The 21,903-nt window shown below is 41.4% G+C and overlaps 1 protein-coding gene and 1 pseudogene across 12 annotated transcripts; both read left to right on the top strand.

The window, feature by feature from the left end:
* The first annotated feature begins 307 nt into the window (after positions 1 to 307).
* On the top strand, positions 308 to 20,477 carry LOC132368734 (nucleolin-like). 12 transcript variants are annotated; one of them, XM_059927479.1, is made up of 9 exons: positions 308 to 853; positions 1,079 to 1,179; positions 4,017 to 4,038; positions 4,130 to 4,210; positions 5,608 to 5,694; positions 5,931 to 6,069; positions 17,799 to 17,956; positions 19,171 to 19,244; positions 19,696 to 20,477. In XM_059927479.1, the coding sequence occupies exons 2-9, from the start codon at positions 1,135 to 1,137 to the stop codon at positions 19,732 to 19,734; spliced, it is 645 nt and encodes a 214-aa protein (XP_059783462.1). In that variant the 5' UTR covers positions 308 to 853; positions 1,079 to 1,134; the 3' UTR covers positions 19,735 to 20,477. The 12 variants fall into 12 exon arrangements, with proteins under 12 accessions (XP_059783462.1, XP_059783456.1, XP_059783454.1 ...); XM_059927473.1 differs by having other exon boundaries at positions 308 to 633; positions 19,171 to 20,477; XM_059927471.1 differs by having other exon boundaries at positions 308 to 633; positions 1,076 to 1,179; positions 19,171 to 20,477.
* On the top strand, positions 20,331 to 21,275 carry LOC132368835 (general transcription factor II-I repeat domain-containing protein 2B-like; annotated as a pseudogene).
* The last annotated feature ends 628 nt before the right edge of the window (positions 21,276 to 21,903 follow it).

Raw genomic sequence — 21,903 nt, 5'->3', positions numbered from 1 at the left:
GCCAGGTCCCCGCATGTAGCGGAACCCGTGCCTCCTTCCACGGAAACAGTGCGCTCACGCCCGGCGCCCACCTGACCCACTCAGGGGCCTCCCGGGCCCGCCCAAACCAAAATGTCCGCCCTGCGCGCAGGCGCAACACGTGCTGCCCCGGCTCGAGACCCCGCCCCCAGGCTCGCGCACTGCCCGCCCCACCCAGGATTGCGGCTCGGGATTGGCCTAAAGGCAGCGCGGGCTCTGATTGGGCGAGGCGGAGTCACGAGGGCGCCATTCTCTTCCGGGCTGTATTCTGACTGGGTCTAGAGTTCTGGGAGGCTGGCTGGGAGGCTGGCTGGGAGGGACGTCCTAGCTTGTCGGCGCCTGCGGGCTGCTGCAGGCTCTTCCCGGGCGTGTAGTCCAGGTGGCCGGGCGTGTAGTCCAGGTGGCCGCGCGTGGTGGCCCGCGGGGCTTTGAGCGGGCGGGGCCCTACACCAGCGATAGCTTTAAGGGGAGGAGTACTCGTCAGGGACAACACTGTGCGGGTTAATTTGGGAAGTGATGGTTAAAGGTCCTGGCTTGAGACTCATTTGTGTTGTTAATTTGGATGGGGGTAGAGATGGAAGCTGCTCCAGTTAACACTGAGTTCTGTCTGGAGAGGTAAAGACACTTGAATTGTAGGTACTGATTTGGTTCCGCTATGGGGGCTTTATTTTGGTCCCGTGTGCTTCCGTTTGAGCAGTCGGTGGTGGAATTACTAATTTTTAAGAGCATCAGAGTTATTTGAAAACGGTGGTGAAGGGAGCAGAATGAGAGGAAAAGGGAGGAATTCCTTTTTTACCTCGAGGAGTTTCATTTCTAGATCGTGGCAAAAGAGAAGGTATGGGAGACCTAACCTACAAATATATACCAAAAATTATCTGTGTAATATATTTTGATATTAGCTGGTGAGAGTAAAAGATTCCCAATGAAAATAACTAGGATGAGGCCTAACACGGACTTATTGCAAATGGAAACTTAACACAAATACTAGAGGCAAAAGGTGCATAGCCTGGAATGTTGAAGTCCCTGTGATGTGCCTAATAATCTTGTGCATTTGAAGCAGGAAAACAAATCAAGGTGAACTGAAGAAAATGAGTCTTTCCCCAGAGGAGATAGAAGATGGGGAAGATGAGACGTCAGAAGATAAGGACAATGGCAGTAGAGGTGAGGTAACTATATGTACAGTGGGCAGAAGAGTAACTTACTAATGTCAACAATCAAAATCCAGAGGAAAGCAGTTAAACTGCATTATTTGACCTGAAAAGTGGTTTTGTGAACATTTTCCGACTAGTTTCACAAGCTCACCCTAAACTCAATACCAAAATCTGACAAGGTCATTTTTAGAAAAGAACATTACAGACCACTCTCATGAGCATAGATGTAAAAATTCCAAAAAAAATATTAGCAAACTGAATATTAGTGTTATGCAAAAAGAAAAATACATTGTGACTAAAGTGCAGTTTACTTGGGGAACACAAAAGTGTTCTTTGTTTGAAAAGTGATTTTGATTGCCTGGAAATACCAGTTTGAAAGAAAATCTCTTGATTCTTAAAATTGCTTCCTTAAATTCCATTAATTTGTGTGTCCACCAAACATATGTTTCCATATTTATCCTTTCGGCAAATATTTAGGTCCCTAGTATGTTCTGTTTCTGGCTGGGAGCCTCTGCATTAGTATTCCAATATAGATAGGTTTAAGTTGGGCCCTAAAAGAATTGAGGTGGGTGAGTGGGTACACAGTTAATGAATATTGAATGCTTCATCTGTGTAGCCACTGTGCTAGGACTTGATGCACTATCTCATTTCATCCTCACAGTGACCATGTTAGGTAGGGATCCTTAGCTCCATTTCATAGACAGGAAAAGAGATTTAGTCATTGACTAACTTGCTCATGGTTTCATGAGCTAATAAGTGACAAATAATAAGTGACAGAACCAGCGTTATGCATTTGGTTCTGCCGAATCCAAAGCCCCTGCTCTTTCCTGGTTCATTGCTCAGTCTTCGCCCAAGCAGCTCTTTTGGAGAGACAGATAGGTATTCAATTGCCAATCTTCTGATATGGGGCTAAGGCTTTGTCTGTGACTTTGAGTTCACTGTTGCAGTAGCTTATCTTCTCTGTATAAAGTATACCCATTGTGTATCTTTTGCAATTTAAAATTTGTTTCTTTAAAACAAAGCAAAACTTAAACCCTAGGAAAGCAATTCGAATACAGACGCCTACATTTTTACATTTTTTCCCCCATTCTTTTGTGGTTCCTCACCCACGCCTAATTTGACTGCACTTATTGAGCTTTATTGAGTATGTCCAAAGCGTTCAACTTTGTTTTACTAGATTCAATAACTTCTTGCATTAATCTGATTGGTTTATATGACATTTATTATGTAATTGAAACTGCAACTACAACGGTCATATATAGGTTTGCGAACAAAAGACTGAGGCTTACTAAGGATACAGTTCAGCTTATAGGATCAGAAATTTCCAGGTGTACTGAGTACCACTTAGTAGCCCATTAGCCGCATGTGCTTTTCCCATGCCTTTCATAGGCATCAAGTTAGTAAATCCTGTTTGGAATTGAGATGGCCATTTAATCCAGCCACAGACTAGCTTAATGTGACATAGTTAAGTGGACATAGTGAGTAGACATAGTTAGGAGAGCACCTACTGTACTGTGATGTCCTCAACACAGTGCGTTAACTATACCAATCAGAGCCAAAACATTCTTGGTGAGTGCAACTTTTGTTTTGGAACCCAGACTGTGTTAGCTCAGAGGAAAATAGGAGTAGTTACATTATATTTTCCTTAAACTGAGATGCATGTGGTATGGTTCTAGACTGTTCACACTGGCAGCCCTTGGTCATTCCTCTTTAAAATGTGATGCCTGTGACCGTTTACTCTGATTGGTGCAGCATATAGTGGTAGTATCACAGTTAGATTAACTTCTAGGCTAACCATACCCTACTGTGGGCTCGTTGAAATTATTTAATTCAAACCCTAGTCTCTTTCACGTGCCTTCCCTGATCCCATGTCCTTCCTATGCCAGATGAACTGGTCCCTCATCTGTTTGCCTGTAAATACTGTTCATAACCAGTAATGCTAATCACATCATATTATAGTGACTCATCTCTTCCTGTGATGTGGGTTGAGGTCTGTATGTGTGTATGTGTGTATGTATATATACACACATACATATACATACACACACACACCAGTTGTGTTTTTGCTGGGGCTGCCATAATAAAATATCACAGATGTATGGGTGGCTGAAACAACAGAAATTTACTTTCTCTCACTTCAGGAGGCCGGATTAAGTTGTTGCCAATTTGGTTACTTCTGAGGCCTCTCTCCTTGGCATGTAGATGTCTGCCTTCTTGCTGTGTTTTCACATGGTCATCCACTGCCCATAGTTCTTCATTTTCTCCTTTTGTATGTGGCGAGACTTCATTCAGTGTTCTGCTAAAATTTTCATCTTTAGTCATTTAGTTTTATAATACTGTGCCCGATTTTTAGTAGCTCTGGGATGGGAATCAATGGTGTAATTAGGAAGCATGAGGTCCAATTTTGGGGGCCTGGCTCTAATTCCTGTGTATGTTTCAGGTGCCTGTGTGGGGGTCCTCTCCTTTGGTGTTTTACTTGAATGCAGAGAGTTGGGACTCTACAGACACATTGAGCCAACTAAACAGTAGTTGACTTGGTATGTTTTCCTAGGGCAGTAGCTTGCATACTTTTAGAAACCTAGATCCTTCCCTATATAGATTCTGATTTCAAAGCTCCAAGTGAAAGCCAAGAATTTTCTTTTTCTCTTTTTTTCTTAGGCAAGTGTGCCAGGTAATTCTGTTGCTGGGAGCTCTTTTACTGCACACTGAGAAATTGGACCTGGAGAAATCAGCACAGTTGTTGACACGTGGGCCTGAGCAGATCTTGCACTTGCTGACTGTGCAGTGTGACTGTCACCTTCTGGCCACAGATGAGACATCTCTTCATTGTTGTTCTTCCTCCTCTAGGTTGATGTCCCTCAGAAAAATGGTAGGAAGATTACTACTGCTCCAGGAAATAAAATCGAGAAAAAAAAGTTTCTGGCTCCCACGTTTGCTGAGAAATTAATATCACCATGCAGGGGCCAAGTTGCCGAAAGACAGGAGGAGTGCCATGCTCGAGAACCATGAGAAGAGACATGAGAACCCTGAGGAGGATGAAGGTAAGAACTGTGAGTTGTGTCAGGATGAGGGACATAAAGAGTCCCCTCTGGGGACATCCCTGCTGGTGGCTGTCAGGGGTCAGCCCTACATGCCATTGCACATGGCTCTTGGAAGGGTTCTGTGGAAATACCACCCTTGGCATCCCTGGCCGATTCTCCAGGCTTGGCTTGAGGCGTCCCAGTGGACATTTGACTTCTGCTGTCCACATGACCAGAATCAGAGTTTTCTTTCTCTTTGAATATTGTACACTCTTTCTCTCTTTGTGCTTATGAGCCAGGCAGGTTCATTGTCCCCCAGATTTGACTCTCAGTGATTTTTTTGTCCTGATGGCATCTGTGTAACCTTTTAAATGGTGTTTCTTCCAAAGCAGTAATTCTTAGCATTGTTATGAAAATACAATAATACATTTTAAATTATTTCAAATAAAAGGTTAAAATGACAGTGAAGTTTTTTCTTAGATTTGTGTAGACAGTCAGACTTATGAGCAGTTTCTCTGAAAGAACAACTTGTCATTTTCATTCTTAACAAGTCTGTGTGGCAGTAATTGATTAGGTGGGTTTTCATTTAGATTCTGAAAAAGAAGCCCTGTATCCTACATGGGCTAGGGGGAGAAAAGCCTTTCCCCTGGGGCCAGAGGAAGATGGCAGGATCAAAGGGTGATGACAAAGGCTGTGAGGAAGAGGAAGGTCAGAATGACCTAAACCAGTTCTGTTAAGTGGTGGCCAGTATCAAGGAATTAGAGTTATAAGCGAAGCCCTTGGGCAGGGCTGTTGAAGTTCTTTTATGAACTTGAAGAACTTTTCCTAATTAATTTATAAATGCTTTTAAAAGTATTCTGACCAGACCTAACCCAGGCGTCTTGTGGAGAATAGGCACAGTGTAGGTATGGTATTTGTGGACAGTGTAAAAGCTTCCACTTTACTCATTAGTGGCACAGACAGATCATTAAAAATACTATATTCTGGGGACTTCCCTGGTGGCGCAGTGGTTAAGAATCCGCCTGCCAACGCAGGGGACACGGGTTCGAGCCCTGGTCCGGGAGGATCCCACATGCCGCGGAGCAGCTAAGCCCGTGTGCCATAACTACTGAGCCTGCACTCTAGAGCCCGCGAGCCACAACTACTGAGCTCGCGTGCCACAACTACTGAAGCCCGCGTGCCTCGAGCCCGTGCTCCACAACAAGAGAAGCCACTGCAATGAGAAGCCCACGCACCGCAACAAAGAGTAGCCCCCGCACGCAGCAACTAGAGAAAGCCCGTGCACAGCAACGAGGACCCAACGCAGCCAAAAATAAATAAATAAATAAACTTATTAAAAAACCCACAAAGAAACAAAAAACTGTATTCTGAAAAAACAAAACAAAACAGAAAAACTATATTCTGGCTTTTGCCCACAGAGCCTATGAAGAAAGCACCTGATAAACAGAAGGAGGAAATGACCAAACAGAAGGCTTCCCCTGAAACCAAAAATCAGAAATTAGAAGGTAACTTCTTTGCTGCGTTTTAGAGCACGAGAGACACATGGAGAATTTCATATTGGCGAAAACCAAATCTCTGTTAGCCCAAATGATGGACAAAGGGATTTTAATTGCAGCCTGGTGTTACAATATGCCAGATTCTTCAATGGAAATTTTTTTTAGCGTCATTCTTTCTGAACTGTTTCTTTGAGTTCTTTCTCTCTCTCTCTCTCTCTTTTTTTTTTTGCCTTTTTGTATGGCAGCTAAACCACCTGTAAGTTTCAAACTATTTGTTGGAAACCTGAACTTCAACAAAACTGTTGCTGAACTAAAAACTGGTCTTAGTGAACTTTTTGCTAAAAATGACGTCGCAGTCGTTGGTGTCAGAGTTGGCTTGTCCAGGTAAATACTGATAAATTAAGAGTGTTGTTAAGAGTTTATCAGCCCAACAATTATTATTCTTGTCAGATCCTTTTGTTACTTGTTCTTCGCCCTTTATAAGATATTACCTCAGCTTCTTGCAGTTCAGAATGAGTATTTAAAGTCCTTCAGTGGCTCGTTTAATAAATCCATTATATTAAATTTTGCTATCCCATTTTTCCAACCAAAATACTAAACTAATCACAAGATCTTCCAAGTCTTTACAGAAACATATTTTCATGATTTTCCAACTGTGAGCAGTGTTATTTGCCTAGAATTATTTTAAACGAACACAGATTTAATCACAAAACCCCTAGCTTTGGTGGCAAATATAGGTTCTGTATCAGTTCTGCTTTTTTGCTGAGTTGAATTTCATCCTTTCTTACTTCTTTCTCATCAGAAGCATATGTCTTGGGTGTGAGCATGCTTATTTTATGGTACTCAGAATTTCTTAGGTAGAAATGAAAAGATAATAATAATAGTAAACATTCATTGAGTACTCACTGTACCAGGCATTGTTCCTTGTTTATTTAACTCATTGAATCCATAAGACAATCCTCATCAGTAATTATTGTCATTATCCCCATTTTACAAAGGAGGAAATTGAGGCACAGAGAAGTTAAGTGATGTACCCAATATCACACAGTTAGAAAGTGGCAGGGTCAGGATTTGAGCCCAGCATTCTGGCTCCAGAGGTAATGCCACAACTTTTGACACATTGCTCTGCTTACACTTTTTATTAACTATATCGTGAAATATTGTTGTGTTTGTAGTAAGTAAAGATTCCTTTTGCATTAAAAAAAAATTCTTGGGACTTCCCTGGTGGCGCAGTGGTTAAGAATCCACCCGCCAATGCAGGGGACACGGGTTCGAGCCCTGGTCCTGGAGGATCCCACATGCTGCGGAGCAACTAAGCAGTGCGCCACAACTACTGAGCCTGCACTTTAGAGCCCACAAGCCACAACTGCTGAGCCCGTGTGCCACAGCTACTGAAGCCTGTGCACCTAGAGCCCGTGCTCCTCAACAAGAGAAGCCACCACGATGAAAAGTCTGCGCACTGCAACGAAGAGTAGTCCCCGCTCACTGCAACTAGAAGAATGCCCGCAGGCAGCAACGAAGACCCAGCACAGCCAAAAAAAAAAAAAATCTTACTCTAATAGCCTTTGAGTTTGCCAACACGTTCTATTTTAAGAATGATATTTTTGGGAATTCCCTGGTGCTCCAGTGGTTAGGACTCCGTGCTTTCACTGCCGTGGGCACGAGTTCAATCCCTGGTCAGGGAACTAAGATCCCACAAGCCAGGGCTTCCCTGGTGGCGCAGTGGTTAAGAATCCGCCTGCCAATGCAGGGGACACAGGTTCAAGGCCTGGTCCGGGAAGATCCCACATGCCGCAGAGCAACTAAGGCAGTGCGTCACAACTACTGACCCTGTGCAAGCCCGCGAGCCATAACTACTGAGCCCATGTGCCACAACTCCTGAAGACTGCGTGCCTAGAGTCCATGCTCCACAGCAAGAGAAGCCACCGCAATGAGAAGCCTGTGCACTGCAACGAAGAGTAGCCCCCGCTCGCCGCAACTAGAGAAAGCCCGCACAGAGCAATGAAGACCCAACGCAGCCAAAAATAAATAAATAAATAAATTTATTTAAAAAAAGATCCCACAAGCCGCATGGCATGGCCAAAAGAAAAAAAAAAGATATTTTTGTTTCAATTCACAAGTGCAATGGCTGTTTCTTAAAACAGAAATTCAAAAACGTGTCATTTCAAGTTTCATTTTTTATAGCTTTTGGTTAAATCTGGCTAGTAGTTAGAAAACTAATAATGATTTCAGTGGGTGAGTTTGCCCTGACTCTCAGTCCTTGCCCCAGAGGAGGGCTTCTCGACTCTTGCACTATTAAAATTTGGGACCAGCTAATTCCTTGTTGTGGGGGGGTGCTGTTCAACAGCATCCCTGGATTCTACCCACTAGATGCTAGAAGTAGTCCCCCAGTTGTGACGGCCAAAGATGTCTTCAGATATTGTCAGACTGACCCCAGGTGAGAACTGCTGCTCTCCGGTTACTTCATGGCACTGATATTGCCAGTTGGTGGAGCCTTGGTTTTTTTATTATTTTAATTTTTTAAATTTTTAAAAATTTATTTATTTATTTATTTATTTATTGGCTGTGTTGGGTCTTCGTTTCTGTGCGAGGGCTTTCTCTAGTTGCGGCAAGCGGGGGCCACTCTTCATTACGATGCGCGGGCCTCTCACTATCGCGGCCTCTCCTGTTGCGGAGCACAGGCTTCAGACGCGCAGGCTCAGTAGTTGTGGCTCACGGGCCCAGTTACTCCACGGCATGTGGGATCTTCCCAGACTAGGGCTCGAACCCGTGTCCCCTGCATTGGCAGGCAGATTCTCAACCACTGCGCCACCAGGGAAGCCCTGGAGCCTTGGTTTTAATTTGTAAAATTTGACAGCTGCGTTTGACTCAATGCTAATTTCCACTCTCACAACCAGTGTAAGTAGCCAGCTGGAAGGCATATGCCTTTTGACTCTACTTGTGTTCTTCTTTCCTTTTCGGCTGCATCTCTGTAGGAGATTTGGTTATGTGAATTTTAAATCTGCTGACGACCAGGAAAAAGCCCTGGAACTTAGTGAGACAAACGTCCTTGGATATGAAATTAAATGGAAGAAACCGAAAAGGGAAAGGGAACAAAGAAAGGTGTGCAAGCAGGGTAACTTGTTCAGAGATACCTGCGAACCTAGAAGACTCTGCATCAGGCAGGAATATCGTATTCTTTCTTACTCCGTGCAAGCACTCCTCAGTTTCTAGCAAGTTGCCTACTTCCACAGCACAGACTCTCTCTGCCGTGCTCTCACTCCTGCTCTAGCCGCATGGCTCACCTTCTCTGTCCTAATGTTCATGACTCATCCCCTGGCTACTGACAACCCATCCAAGAGTCTCAGCTTAAAGGTCACCTCTACAGATCAGAAAAATTTTCCCTTACCCCCAGACTAGGTTAAGTCTTCTCTACTTGATGTTCTCATTTCCCTTTTTACTTTTCCTTCCTGGCACTTACCACAGTTTGTAATTATGTGACTATTTGTTTACTAGCCTTTTCCCCAACAAGACTACATTCTCAAGAGTGGAGGCCAAGTCTGTATTTTCACAGCCCGCACGTAGCACAGGCCGTCATCACCCAGACGCTGTGTGCAAATGTTTGGTTTTTTTAAAATATTATATTTATTTATCTTCCTTATTTATTATTATTATTTTTTTGGCTGCGTCGGGTCTTAGTTATGGCACACGGGATCTTTGTTGAGGCATGCGAGATCTTTTTGTCATGGCGCGCACGGGCTTCTCTCTAGTTGTGGCGTGCCGGTTTTCTCTCTCTGCTTGCAGCGTGCAGGCTCCAGGGCGTGTGGGCTCTGTAGTTTGCAGCGCGTGGGCTTAGTTGCCCTGCAGCATGTGGGATCTTAGTTCCCCCTACCAGGGATTGAACCTGCGTCCCCTGCATTGGAAAGCGGATTCTTTACCACTGGACCACCAGGGAAGTCCTCAGATATTGTTAAATGAAGGAATATGTACTACTCTCCAACTCTTTGAGAAGTATTTTTTCTCTTTTAGAGAACTCTTGATGCTTATGAGATCTAAACTCAGACTAAAAATACTCTTTTGTGTTTATGAAGATGGAAATGCCAAAACACTTTTGATCAAGAACTTGCCTGACAGAGTCACTCAGCATGAATTAATAGAAGTGTTTGAGGATACTTTTCAAATCAGATTGGTGAGCAAGGATGGGATGAGTGAAAGGTATGTCTTTGTACCTTGTACTGAAAAAGAATATATGTCTACTGGATTCAAACATAACAGAATTTCATTGTATTCTCCCAAATCACTCATGCCGGATTTTAGAGAAGGAAAAAGTAGTTATCCAGCCTTTCTACCAGCAGGCATAAAAAGCATCATAAATGGATAGCCAAAGGCTTCTAGAAGACTGTAGGGCTGTCACAGAGAAATGAAGACTTTATTCTATCAAGTACAAGATTGAAGATTGGAATAATCCACTCATAGGTTATCTTCATCCTATCTCTCCAGGGCTGACTACAGGAAAATAACACCCTTGGTGACTTGTTTGGACAGATACCAAAAGAGAACATTAACTTGGTCTGTTAGAATTATGTTGTAGCCAGTTAATGAAACACTGTCACTATGTATCTGGGCTTTGGTAGCCTAAGAGGGTGAATATGGTGAAATTAGAAAGGGTGGAAGAGAATGTATTTTGAAGGGATTCTCAATGTGGTAAAAATTGGGTATCAGGATTACAGATACATTTGAGCTAAATTTGTTGGTGTAGGTGAACTCTAAAATAATCTATCCCAGTGTATTCTGATGAACATAATCTCTGGAAAAGAATCCCACAGATTTAGAAAACAAGTCTGAAAAGATAAATTCCAAATTTTTAGCAGTGTTTACTGTGAGGAGGTTTGGGGGCACTCTGCTGGGCTTGCATACTATACCCAAAAATTAACTCAAAATAGATCAAAGACCTAAATGTAAGAGCTAAAATAGAAAACTATGAAGAAAACACAGGAGTAAATCTTTGTGACCTTGGATTAAAGTCTTGCACAAGCAATGAAAGAGAAGATTGAGAAGTTGGGTTTTATCAAAATTAAAAACATTTGTACTTCAAAGGACACTATCTAAAAAGTCAAAAGAAACTCTACATCCTGGGAGAAAATATTGCAAATCGTATATATGAAAGAGACCTGTATATATAAAAGATACATAAAGAACTCTCACAGCTCAATAATTAAAAGACAACCCAATTAAAAAATGGGGAAAGGACTTGAATGACCGTTTCTCCAAACAAGGTGTACAAATGGCCAGTAAACATGTAGAAAGATGCTCAACATTAGTCACTGAGGAAGTGCAAATCAAAACCATGATGTGAAGGAAGGCTGAGTCAAGATGGTGGACTAGGAGGACGTGGAATTCGCATCTCTGCACAGCTAGGGAACCTACCAGGCACCGTTGGGGGATCATGGACACCTAAGGGGATGGGAGGAACCACTAGCAGCCGGCTTGTGGGATCTTGGTTCCCAGGCTGGAGGTTGGGCCTGAGCTCCTGTAGTGGGAGCTCCGAGTCCAAACTGCTGGACTAACAGAGAACCTCAGACCCCAGGGAGTATTAATGGGAGTGAGGCCTCCCATAGGTCCTAATCTCAGCACCAAGACCTGGCTCTATCCAACTGCTTGCAAACTCCAGTGCTGGACGCCTCAGGCCAAACAACCAGCAAGACAGGAATACAGCCCCACCCATCAAAAAAAAAAAAAAAAAAAGAAAAAAAGAAACGACAGAAAAATATGTTACAGACGAAGGAGCAAGATAAAAACCTACAAAACCAAATAAATGAAGATGAAATAGGCAACCTACCTGAAAAAGAATTCAGAGTACTGATAGTAAAGATGATCCAAAATTTCAGAAACAGAATGGAGAAAATAAACAGTTAACAAGGATCTAGAAGAACTAAAGAGCAAACAAACAGTGATGAACAACACAATAACTGAAATTAAAAATACCCTGGAAGGAATCAATAGCAGAATAACTGAGGCAGAAGAATGGATAAGTGAGCTGGAAGATAAAATGGTGGAAATAACTGCCAGGGAGCAGAATAAAGAAAAAAAAATGACAAGAATTGAGGACAGTCTCAGAGACCTCTGGGACAACATTAAACGCACCAACATTCGAATTATAGGGGTCCCAGAAGAAGAAGAAAGAAAGGGTATGAGAAAATATTTGAAGAGGTTATAGTCGAAAACTTCCCTAACATGAGAAAGGAAATAGTCAAGTCCAGGAAGCACAGAGAGTCCCATACAGGATAAACCCAAAGAGAAACACGCCGAGACACATATTAATCAAACTATCAAAAATTAAATACAAAGAAAAAATATTAAAAGCAACAAATAACATATAAGGGAATCCCCATAAGGTTAACAGCTGATCTTTGAGCAGAAACTCTGCAAGCCAGAAGGGAGTGGCAGGACATATTTAAAGTGATGAAAGGGAAAAACTTAAAACCAAGATTACTCTACCCAGCAAGGATCTCATTCAGATTGAACGGAGAAATTAAAACCTTTACAGACAAGCATAGTTAAGAGAATTCAGCACCACCAAACCAGCTTTACAACAAATGCTAAAGGAACTTCTCTAGGCAGGGAACACAAGAGAAGGAAAAGACCTACAAAACAAACCCAAAACAATTAAGAAAATGGTAATAGGAACATACATATCGATAGTTACCTTAAATGTAAATGGATTAAATGCTCCAACCAAAAGACACAGGCTCGCTGAATGGATACAAAAACAAGACCCATATATATGCTGTCTACAAGAGACCCACTTCAGACCTAGGGACGTATACAGACTGAAAAAGATATTCCATGCAAATGGAAATCAAAGCTGGAGTTGCAATTCTCATATCAGATAAAATAGACTTTAAAATAAAGACTATTACAGGAGACAAAGAAGGACACTACATAATGATCAAGGGATCAATCCAGAAGATACAACAATTGTAAATGTTTATGCACCCAACACAGGAGCACCTCAATACATAAGGAAAATGCTAACAGCCATAAAATGGGAAATTGACAGTAACACAATAATAGCAGGGGACTTTAACACCAATGGACAGATCATCCAAAATGAAAATAAATAAGGAAACACAAGCTTTAAATGACACATTAAACAAGATGGACTTAATTGATATTTATAGGACATTCCATCCAAAAACAACAGAATACACTTTCTTCTCAAGTGCTCATGGAACATTCTCCAGGATAGACCATATCTTGGGTCACAAATCAAGGCTTGGTAAATTTAAGAAAATTGAAATCATATCAAGTATCTTTTCTGATCACAATGCTATGAGACTAGATATCAATTACGGGAAAAAAACTGTAAAAAAATACAAACACATGGAGGCTAAACAATATGCTACTAAATAACCAAGAGGTCACTGAAGAAATCAAAGAGGAAATCAAAAAATACCTAGAAACAAATGACAGAACACGACGACCCAAAACACGACGATCCTATGGGATGCAGCAAAAGCAGTTGTAAGAGGGAAGTTTATAGCAATACAATCCTACCTCAAGAAACAAGAAAATCTCAAATAAACAACCTAACCTTACACCTAAAGCAACTAGAGAAGGAGCAAAAAAACCCCCAAAGTTAGCAGAAGGAAAGGAATCATAAAGATCAGATCAGAAATAAATGAAAAGGAAATGAAGGAAACAATAGCAAAGATCAATAAAACTAAAAGCTGGTTCTTTGAGAAGGTAAACAAAATTGATAAACCATTAGCCAGACTCATCAAGAAAAAAAGGGAGAAGACTCAAATCAACAGAATTAGAAATGAAAAAGGAGAAGTAACAACTGACACTGCAGAAATACAAAGGATCATGAGATATTACTACAAGCAACTATATGCCAATAAAATGGACAACTTGGAAGAAATGGACAAATTCTTAGAAAAGCACAGCCTCTGAGACAGAACCAGGAAGAAATAGAGAATATAAACAGACCAATCACAAACAGTGAAATTGAGACTGTGATTAAAAATCTTCCAACAAACAAAAGCCCAGGACCAGATGGCTTCACAGGCGAATTCTCTCAAACATTTAGAGAAGAGCTAACACCTATCCTTCTCAAACTCTTCCAAAGCATAGCAGAGGGAGGAACACGCCCAAACTCATTCTATGAGGCCACCATCATCCTGATACCAAAACCAGACAAAGATGTCACAAAAAAAGAAAACTACAGGCCAATATCACTGATGAACATAGATGTAAAAATCCTCAACAAAATACTAGCAAACAGAATCCAACAGCACATTAAAAGGATCATACACCATGATCAAGTGGGGTTTATCCCAGGAATGCAAGGATTCTTCAATATACGCAAATCAATCAATGTGATATACCATATTAAGAAACTGAAGGATAAAAAACATGATAACCTCAGTAGATGCAGAAAAAGCTTTTGACAAAATTCAGTACCCATTTATGATAAAAACTCTCTAGAAAGTAGGCATAGAGGGAACCTACCTCAACCTAATAAAGGCCATATATGACAAACCCACAGCCAACATCGTTCTCAGTGGTGAAAAACAAACCATTTCCTCTAAGATCAGAAACAAGACAAGGGTGCCCACTCTAGCCACTATTATTCAACATAGTTTTGGATGTTTTAGCCACAGCAGTTAGAGAAGAAAAAGAAATAAAAGGAATCCAAATCGGAAAAGAAGAGGTAAAACTGTCACTGTTTGCAGATGACATGATACTATACATAGAGAATCCTAGCAGCAAACTACTAGAGCTAATCAATGAACTTGGTAGAGTAGGAGGCTATAAAATTAATGTACAGAAATCTCTTGCATTCCTATACACTAATGATTAAAAGTCTGAAAGTGAAATTAAGGAAACACTCCTATTTACCATTGCAATAAAAAGAATAAAATTCCTAGGAATAAACCTACCTAAGGAGACAAAAGACCTGTATGCAGAAAACTGTAAGACACTGATGAAAGAAATTAAAGATGATACAAACAGATGGAGAGATATACCATGTTCTTGGATTGGAAGAATCAACATTGTGAAAATGACTGTGCTACCCAAAGCAGTCTACAGATTCGGTGCAATCCCTATCAAACTACCAATGGCATTTTTCACAGAACTAGAACAAAAAACTGCACAATTTGTATGGAAACACAAAAGACCCCGAATAGCCAAAGCAACCTTGAGAAAGAAAACCGGAACTGGAGGAATCAGGCTTCCTGACTTTGTAGTATGGAAGTATGTACTCCCATACTACAAAGCTACAGTAATCAAGACAGTATGGTACTGGCACAGAAACAGAAATGTAGATCAATGGAACAGGATAGAAAGCCCAGAGATAAACCCATGCACATATGGTTACCTTATCTTTGATAAACGAGGCAAGAATATGCAGTGGAGAAAAGACAGCCTCTTCAATAAGTGGTGCTGGAAAAACTGGACAACTACATGTAAAAGAATGAAATTAGAACACTTCCTAACACCATTCACAAAAATAAAGTCAAAATGCATTAAAGACCTAAAAGTAAGGCCAGACACTATAAAACTCTTAGAGGAAAACATAGGCAGAGCACTCTATGACATAAATCACAGCAAGATCCTTTTTGACCCATCTCCTAGAGAAATGGAAATGAAAACAAAAATAAACAAATGGGACCTAATGAAACTTAAAAGCTTTTGCACAGCAAAGGAAACCATAAACAAGACGAAAAGACAACTCTCAGAATGGGAGAAAATATTTGCAAACGAAGCAACTGATTGAAGAATTAATCTCCAAAATATACAAGCAGCTTATGCAGCTCAATATAAAAAAAACAAACAATCCAATGCAATAATGGGGAGAAGACCTAAATAGACATTTCTCCAAAGAAGATATACAGATTGCCAACAAACACATGAAAGGATGCTCAACATCACTAATCATTAGAGAAATGTAAATCAAAACTACAACGAGGGGGCTTCCCTGGTTGCGCAGTGGTTAAGAATCTGCCTGCCAATGCAGGGGACACAGGTTCGAGACCTGGTCTGGGAAGATCCCACATGCCGCGGAGCAACTAAGCCCGTGCGTCGCAACTATTGAGCCTGCGCTCTAGAGCCTGCGAGCCACAACTACTGAAGCCCACGCGCCTAGAGCCAGTGCTCCCAACAAGAGAAGCCACCACAATGAGAAGCCTGCGCACTACAACGAAGAGTAGCCCCCCGCTCACCACAACCAGAGAAATGCCCGTGTGCAGCAACGAAGACCCAACGCAACTAAAAATGAAATACATTAAATAAATAAATTTATTAAAAAAAAAACTACAATGAAGTATCACCTCATACCAGTCAGAATGGCCATCATCAAAAAATCTACAAATAATAAATGCTGGAGAGGGTGTGGAGAAAAGGGAACCCTCTTGCACTGTTGGTGGGAATGTAAATTGATACAGCCACTATGGAGAACAGTATGGAGGTTCCTTAAAAAACTAAAAATAGAACTACCATATGACCCAACAATCCCACTACTGGGCATATACCGTGAGAAAACCATAATTCAGAAAGAGTCATGTACCACAATGTTCATTGCAGCACTATTTACAATAGCCAGGACATGGAAGCAACCTAAATGTCCATCGACAGATGAATGGATAAAGAAGATGTGGCACATATATACAATGGAATATTATTCAGCCATAAAAAGAAACGAAATTGAGTTATTTGTAGTGAGGTGGATGGACCTAGAGTCTGTCATGCAGAGTGAAGTAAGTCAGAAAGAGATAAACAAATACCGTATGCTAACACATATATATGGAATCTAAAAAAAAAATGGTTCTGATGAACCTAGGGACAGAACAGGAATAAAGACGCAGATGTAGAGGATGGACTTGAGGACGTGGGGAGGGGGAAGGGTAAGCTGGGATGAAGTGAGAGAGTAGCATTGACATATACACACTACCAAATGTAACATAGATAGCTAGTGGGAAGCAGCTGCATAGCACAGGGAGATCAGCTTGGTGCTTTGTGACCATCTAGAGGGGTGGGATAGGGAGGGTGGGAGGGAGACGCAAGAGGGAGCGTATATAGGGATATATGTATGCATATAGCTGATTCACTTTGTTATACAGCAGAAACTAACACAACATTGTAAAGCAATTATACTCCAATAAAGATATTTAAAAAAACCAAAACAAGACAAAACCATGATGTGATACCACTGCACACTTGTTAGATTGGCTGTAATAAAAAAGACAATAACAATTGTTGACAAGGATGTGGAGAAATCAGAACCCTGATTCATTGCTGGTGGGAATGTAAAATAGCACAGTTGCTTTGGAAAACGGTTTGGTAGTTTCTCAAAATGTTAAACATAGAGTTGCTGTACGGTCCAGCAATTCTACTATTAGGTATGTATCCAAAAGCAGTGAAAACGTATATCCACACATTTCTACAAATGTTTGTATCAGCTTTATTCATAATAGCCCAAACCGGTAACAACCCAAAATGTCTTAACAGCTGATGAATGGATAAACAAAATGTAGTATTTTCATGCAATGTAATGTTACTCAGCCATGAAAAGGAATGAAGTACTGATACATGCTACAACACAGATGAATCTCAAAAATATTAGGCTAAGTGAAAGAAGCCAGACACAAAAGATGGCATATTTGTATAATCCCAGTTATGTGAAATGTCCAGAATAGACAGATCTACAGAGACAGAATGTAGCATAGTGATTGCCTGCAGCTGGGGGATGGGAGTGAGTTGGGGGGGATGAGGAGTGACTGCGGCTGGGTGCTTAATTGTCCTAAAATTAGATTATGGTGATGGTTGTAGAATTCTGTAAATATACCCTTGTACACTTTAAATGGGTGAATTTTATGATTTGGAAATTATATCTCAGTAGACCTTTTTAAAAAAAAACCAGTGTGTGTATGTGTGTACGTTTGCTTTTATTTATACAGCATGTTGCCTCTAAGGATAGAAATTGGGCAGAAGGAAGACTTCACTATATCCTTTCTACCTTTTGCATTTCGAATCTTGTATGTGCATTACTAATTCGAAAGACAATACAGAAGAGTACTAAATGTTGACTCTTCTTTCTTCTCTCCCCTACCCTATCCCCACAATTGCAGGATTGCCTCTATTGACTTCAAGTCACAGGCCGATGCAGAGAGAGCCTTGGAAGAGAAGCAAGGAACAGAGATTGGTGGGCTTGCTGTAGTTCTGAACCTTGTCAGAGCAAAAATCCAAGGCCAAGATGAGAGAGACAGAAAAAAGTGCAACTGGAGAAGTAAGGGTGTGACAGCTCTGTAGCTGGAGACCCAGGTTTCCCAGGGAGGGGCTAGTATGAGGTTAGGGGCACTTGGCACTGTTTTGTTTTTTTGTTTTTCTTGGCTGCGTTGGGTCTTCGCTGCTGCACGCGGGCTTTTTCTAGTTGTGGCGGACAGGGGCTTCTCTTTGTTGCGGTGTGCGGGCTTCTCATTGTGGTGTCTTCTCTTGCTGCAGAGCATGCTCTAGGTGCACGGGCTTCAGTAGTTGCAGCACATGGGCCCTAGAATGTGCGGGCTTCAGTAGTTGCAGCGTGTGGGCTCAGTAGTTGTGGCTAGTGGGCTGTAGAGCGCAGGCTCAGTAGTGGTGGCGCGCGGGCTTACTTGCTCTGTGGCATGTGGGATCTTCCTGGACCAGGGTTCGAACCCATGTCCCCTGCATTGGCAGGTGGATTCTTAACCACTGCACCACCAGGGAAGTCCCACTTGGCACTTTTAAATACAGTTTCTCACTCTATCAAAAATGTGTAAGTCATCCTCATAATTCTGTCAAGCTAATAAGTATTGTCCTAGTTAACTGTAACCTTGATGACTGCAGAAGGCATGGCACTTTGAGAGACATCAGTTTAGTTCCCCCTTTTGGGGTATCTTCTAGGATTCTGTTTCAACAAGCTCTTAAACCTGTGGTTTCAGAGTTAGATATTTAATTCTCTTCAAGTTGTGTTTTTTGTTTTTTGGTTTTTAAAAAAATTTTGGCTCTGTTGCGTGGCTTGCGGACCACGGCAGTGAAAGTGCCGAATCCTAACCACTAGACCACCAGGGAACTTCCTCAGGTTTAAAGACCGCAAACCTAATCTGCCTAATCTGATTTCTAGATGTGGTGGCTTATACAGAAAAAAAAAATAAAACAATAGAATTTACCATGAATATTTTTAAAAATCAAGAGATTTCACATAAAAAACTGGATTTCCAGCTTCTTTTGCTACATCAGAAAGTCTGGTGGCCCTGGGGCTGCGTCCCTACACGTCCACAGGCGTCTGGAGAGAGGCAGCTGCTTCCTCTCAGCTGTGGCATTTGCTCTACTGGCTGGAAGTTCTTACCAACCCTGAAGGAGTGAACATCATGCTGACACTTTGAAAAAATAGTTAATACTTTTTTTTTTTTATCACAAAGCCATACTTTTGTCTTCTTGGTAAAGATATTTTTATATGTCTTATGCATTTGTCTCTTTCAAAAGTGGGAAAACGAAAGTTAGAACAAGAAAACCATGCACTTGAAGAAAAATGGGAGAGAGCTTATTTCTTTGTGGAGGTAAAAGAACGTTCCTGCATGTTTAATATGCAAAGTCTGTCTGTGTCAAGAGAATGTGACCTAAGACACCGTTATGAAAGCAACCATCGTAGGAACCATGATGGATTTACAGAAAAGATGTGTGATAGAAAATTCAACGAACTGAAAAAAAGACTGAAATTTCAACATGATTTGCTTTTGAATGTGAATAAAATAAGTGATGCTGCTATGAAATGTAGTTACATATTAAGTGAGAAAATTGCCCAGGCAGCCAAACCTTTTGCAGGTGGTGAGTTTATCAAGGGCTGTCTGTTGAGTGCAGCAGAAATCATGTGCCCTGAACAGAGACAAGCGTTTGCCAACATAAGACTAACTGGTAGTGTTGTTGCCCAGCATGTTGACAACATGACTGAGAACTTGCAGGACAAGTTGCAAGAAAAAGCTGAATCATTTGTGGCTTTTTCCATTGCAGCTCAGGAAGGAGTGGATGGAAATAACGACCCCCACGTAGGTGTATTTATTCGTGGTGGCAATGAAACTTTTGATGTGACCGAAGATCTTCTGGACATGGTCCCCATAACAGGCACAACATCAGGAAATGAATTAGTTTTACATGTTGAGAAAAGTCTTAAAACATTTAACGTGGACTGGTCAAAATTGGTGAGTATTAGCACAGATGGTGACTCTGCGATGGTTGGTGTTAACTAGTTGCAAAACTGAAATCTAAAGTATCAGGGCTGGGCTTCCCTGGTGGCACAGTGGTTAAGAATCCGCCTGCCGATGCAGGGGACACGGGTTCGAGCACTGGTCCAGGAAGATTCCATGTGCCGTGGAGCAACTAAGCCCGTGCGCCACAACTACTGAGCCTGCGCTCTAGAGCCCGCGTGCCACAACTACTGAAGCACGCACGCTTAGAGCCCATGCTTCACAACAAGAGAAGCCAGTGCAATGAGAAGCCTGCACACCGCAATGAAGAGTAGCCCCCGCTCACTGCAACTAGAGAAAGCCCGCATGCAGCAACGAAGACCCAATGCAGCCAAAAATAAATAAAATAAATAAATTTATTAAAAAAATAAAAAATAAAAAAATAAAGTGTCAGAGCTTTGCCAAGACACAGAACTTAAGTCTGTGCACGGCCTCATTCTCCAGGAATCACTTTGTGCTAAAAGGTTAAAAATGGTAGTTAAAAAACTACCGTGTCATGGACATAGTAGTTTATACCATAATCTAGATACGCTCCCATGGCTCAGACCACAGAAAGTTCGGTGCTTTGTTTAATGAGTTAGATGCACCATATGGAAGCATGTTCTGCTCCATGGAACTTAAGTGGCTGAGTCGTGGTGTGGTCCTAAGGCAGTTTTTTGAATTGTTGGAGGAAATTGACTTCTTTCTGTCTTCTAGAGGAAAATTTGTGCCTCAGCTTACAAGCAAAGATTGGGTCAGAGACTTAGCCTTTTTGGTTGACATTATGACATATCTAAACATGTTGGATATTTCTCTGCAAAGGCGTTCTCAAGTGGTGACACAAACGTATGATTCAGTTGGCTCATTCCTAGTGAAATTGTGTCTTTGGGAGACTCGTTTGGCAAGGAACAATCTGGCCCACTTTGCTACACTGAAATTAGTTTCTGAAAATGAAAATGACAGCCTGAAGTACATTCACCAAATTAAAGAGTTGAACGCTGAATTCCAAAAAAGGTTCTCTGATTAAAACTTTATGAGAATGAACTAATATTGTTCAGCTCCCCTTTCTCAATTAGTATTAATAGTGTGAATGAAGAGCTACAAATGGAAGTTATTGAATTGCAGTGTAATACTATACTGAAAGCCAAATATGGTGATGTTTGGATCCCAGAATTCTACAGATATCTTGGGAATGGTTACCCTAAATATAAAAACCATTGTGCAAAGATTCTGTCCATGTTTGGAAGTATTTATGTTTGTGAGCAGCTATTTTCTGCTATGAAACTAAAGAAAACTAAATGTTGCTCCCAGTTAAAGGATTCAAAGATGAATGTTGCAACACAGGATTCACAGCCTGACGTTGATTGACATCTTGGGGCATAAGAAAGGTGTGTCAGATTTTGAATTTCAAATTTGAGGAGTAATAAATTATGGAACTTTGAATAATTATTTCTATTTCCAAATTATGTTTTTTTCAATGTCAGATTTAAAGTATAATCTCTGACGTCGTATGTTTGTACCTTATAACATATAAAATAATGTTTGATTATATCCTGGCAGCTTATTTTTCCTATACTTTGCTTTTCTGGTGCTTAGGTTATTCAAGTTTATAAACCTGTGCCCTAAAAGCAGCACATTTTCCCAAAAGGCACTTGTGAGCCAGCGATGTGAACCAGGGAGTCAGCTGGATGAACGGAATGTTTAGATGCCTCATGCAACCCTGTCGCCTAGGATGACAGATGTGCCACAGTGATCGTGGGGCTCAGGCCAGAGTAACCCGCTTCCTTAGACAGAGCTGGGGCAGCATAGCCAATTCTGGCCTCTGGGCTGCTTTTTTGGTGCTTCCATTTTGCATTTAAACACATTTCTTTTGAAATTTCAATATTGTTGGTCAGCTCACAGTCAGTTGTGTCTGGACCTGGGAGCCATTCTACCTCTTACAGACAGGGATGGGCATTCCTTTGGCATCCTGGTCACCCCAAGGGGATGCAGAATG

Source organism: Balaenoptera ricei, chromosome 7 (assembly GCF_028023285.1).
Source record: "Balaenoptera ricei isolate mBalRic1 chromosome 7, mBalRic1.hap2, whole genome shotgun sequence".
NCBI classification, from domain to species: domain Eukaryota; kingdom Metazoa; phylum Chordata; class Mammalia; order Artiodactyla; family Balaenopteridae; genus Balaenoptera; species Balaenoptera ricei.
This window is presented reverse-complemented; position numbering and strand designations above follow the sequence as displayed.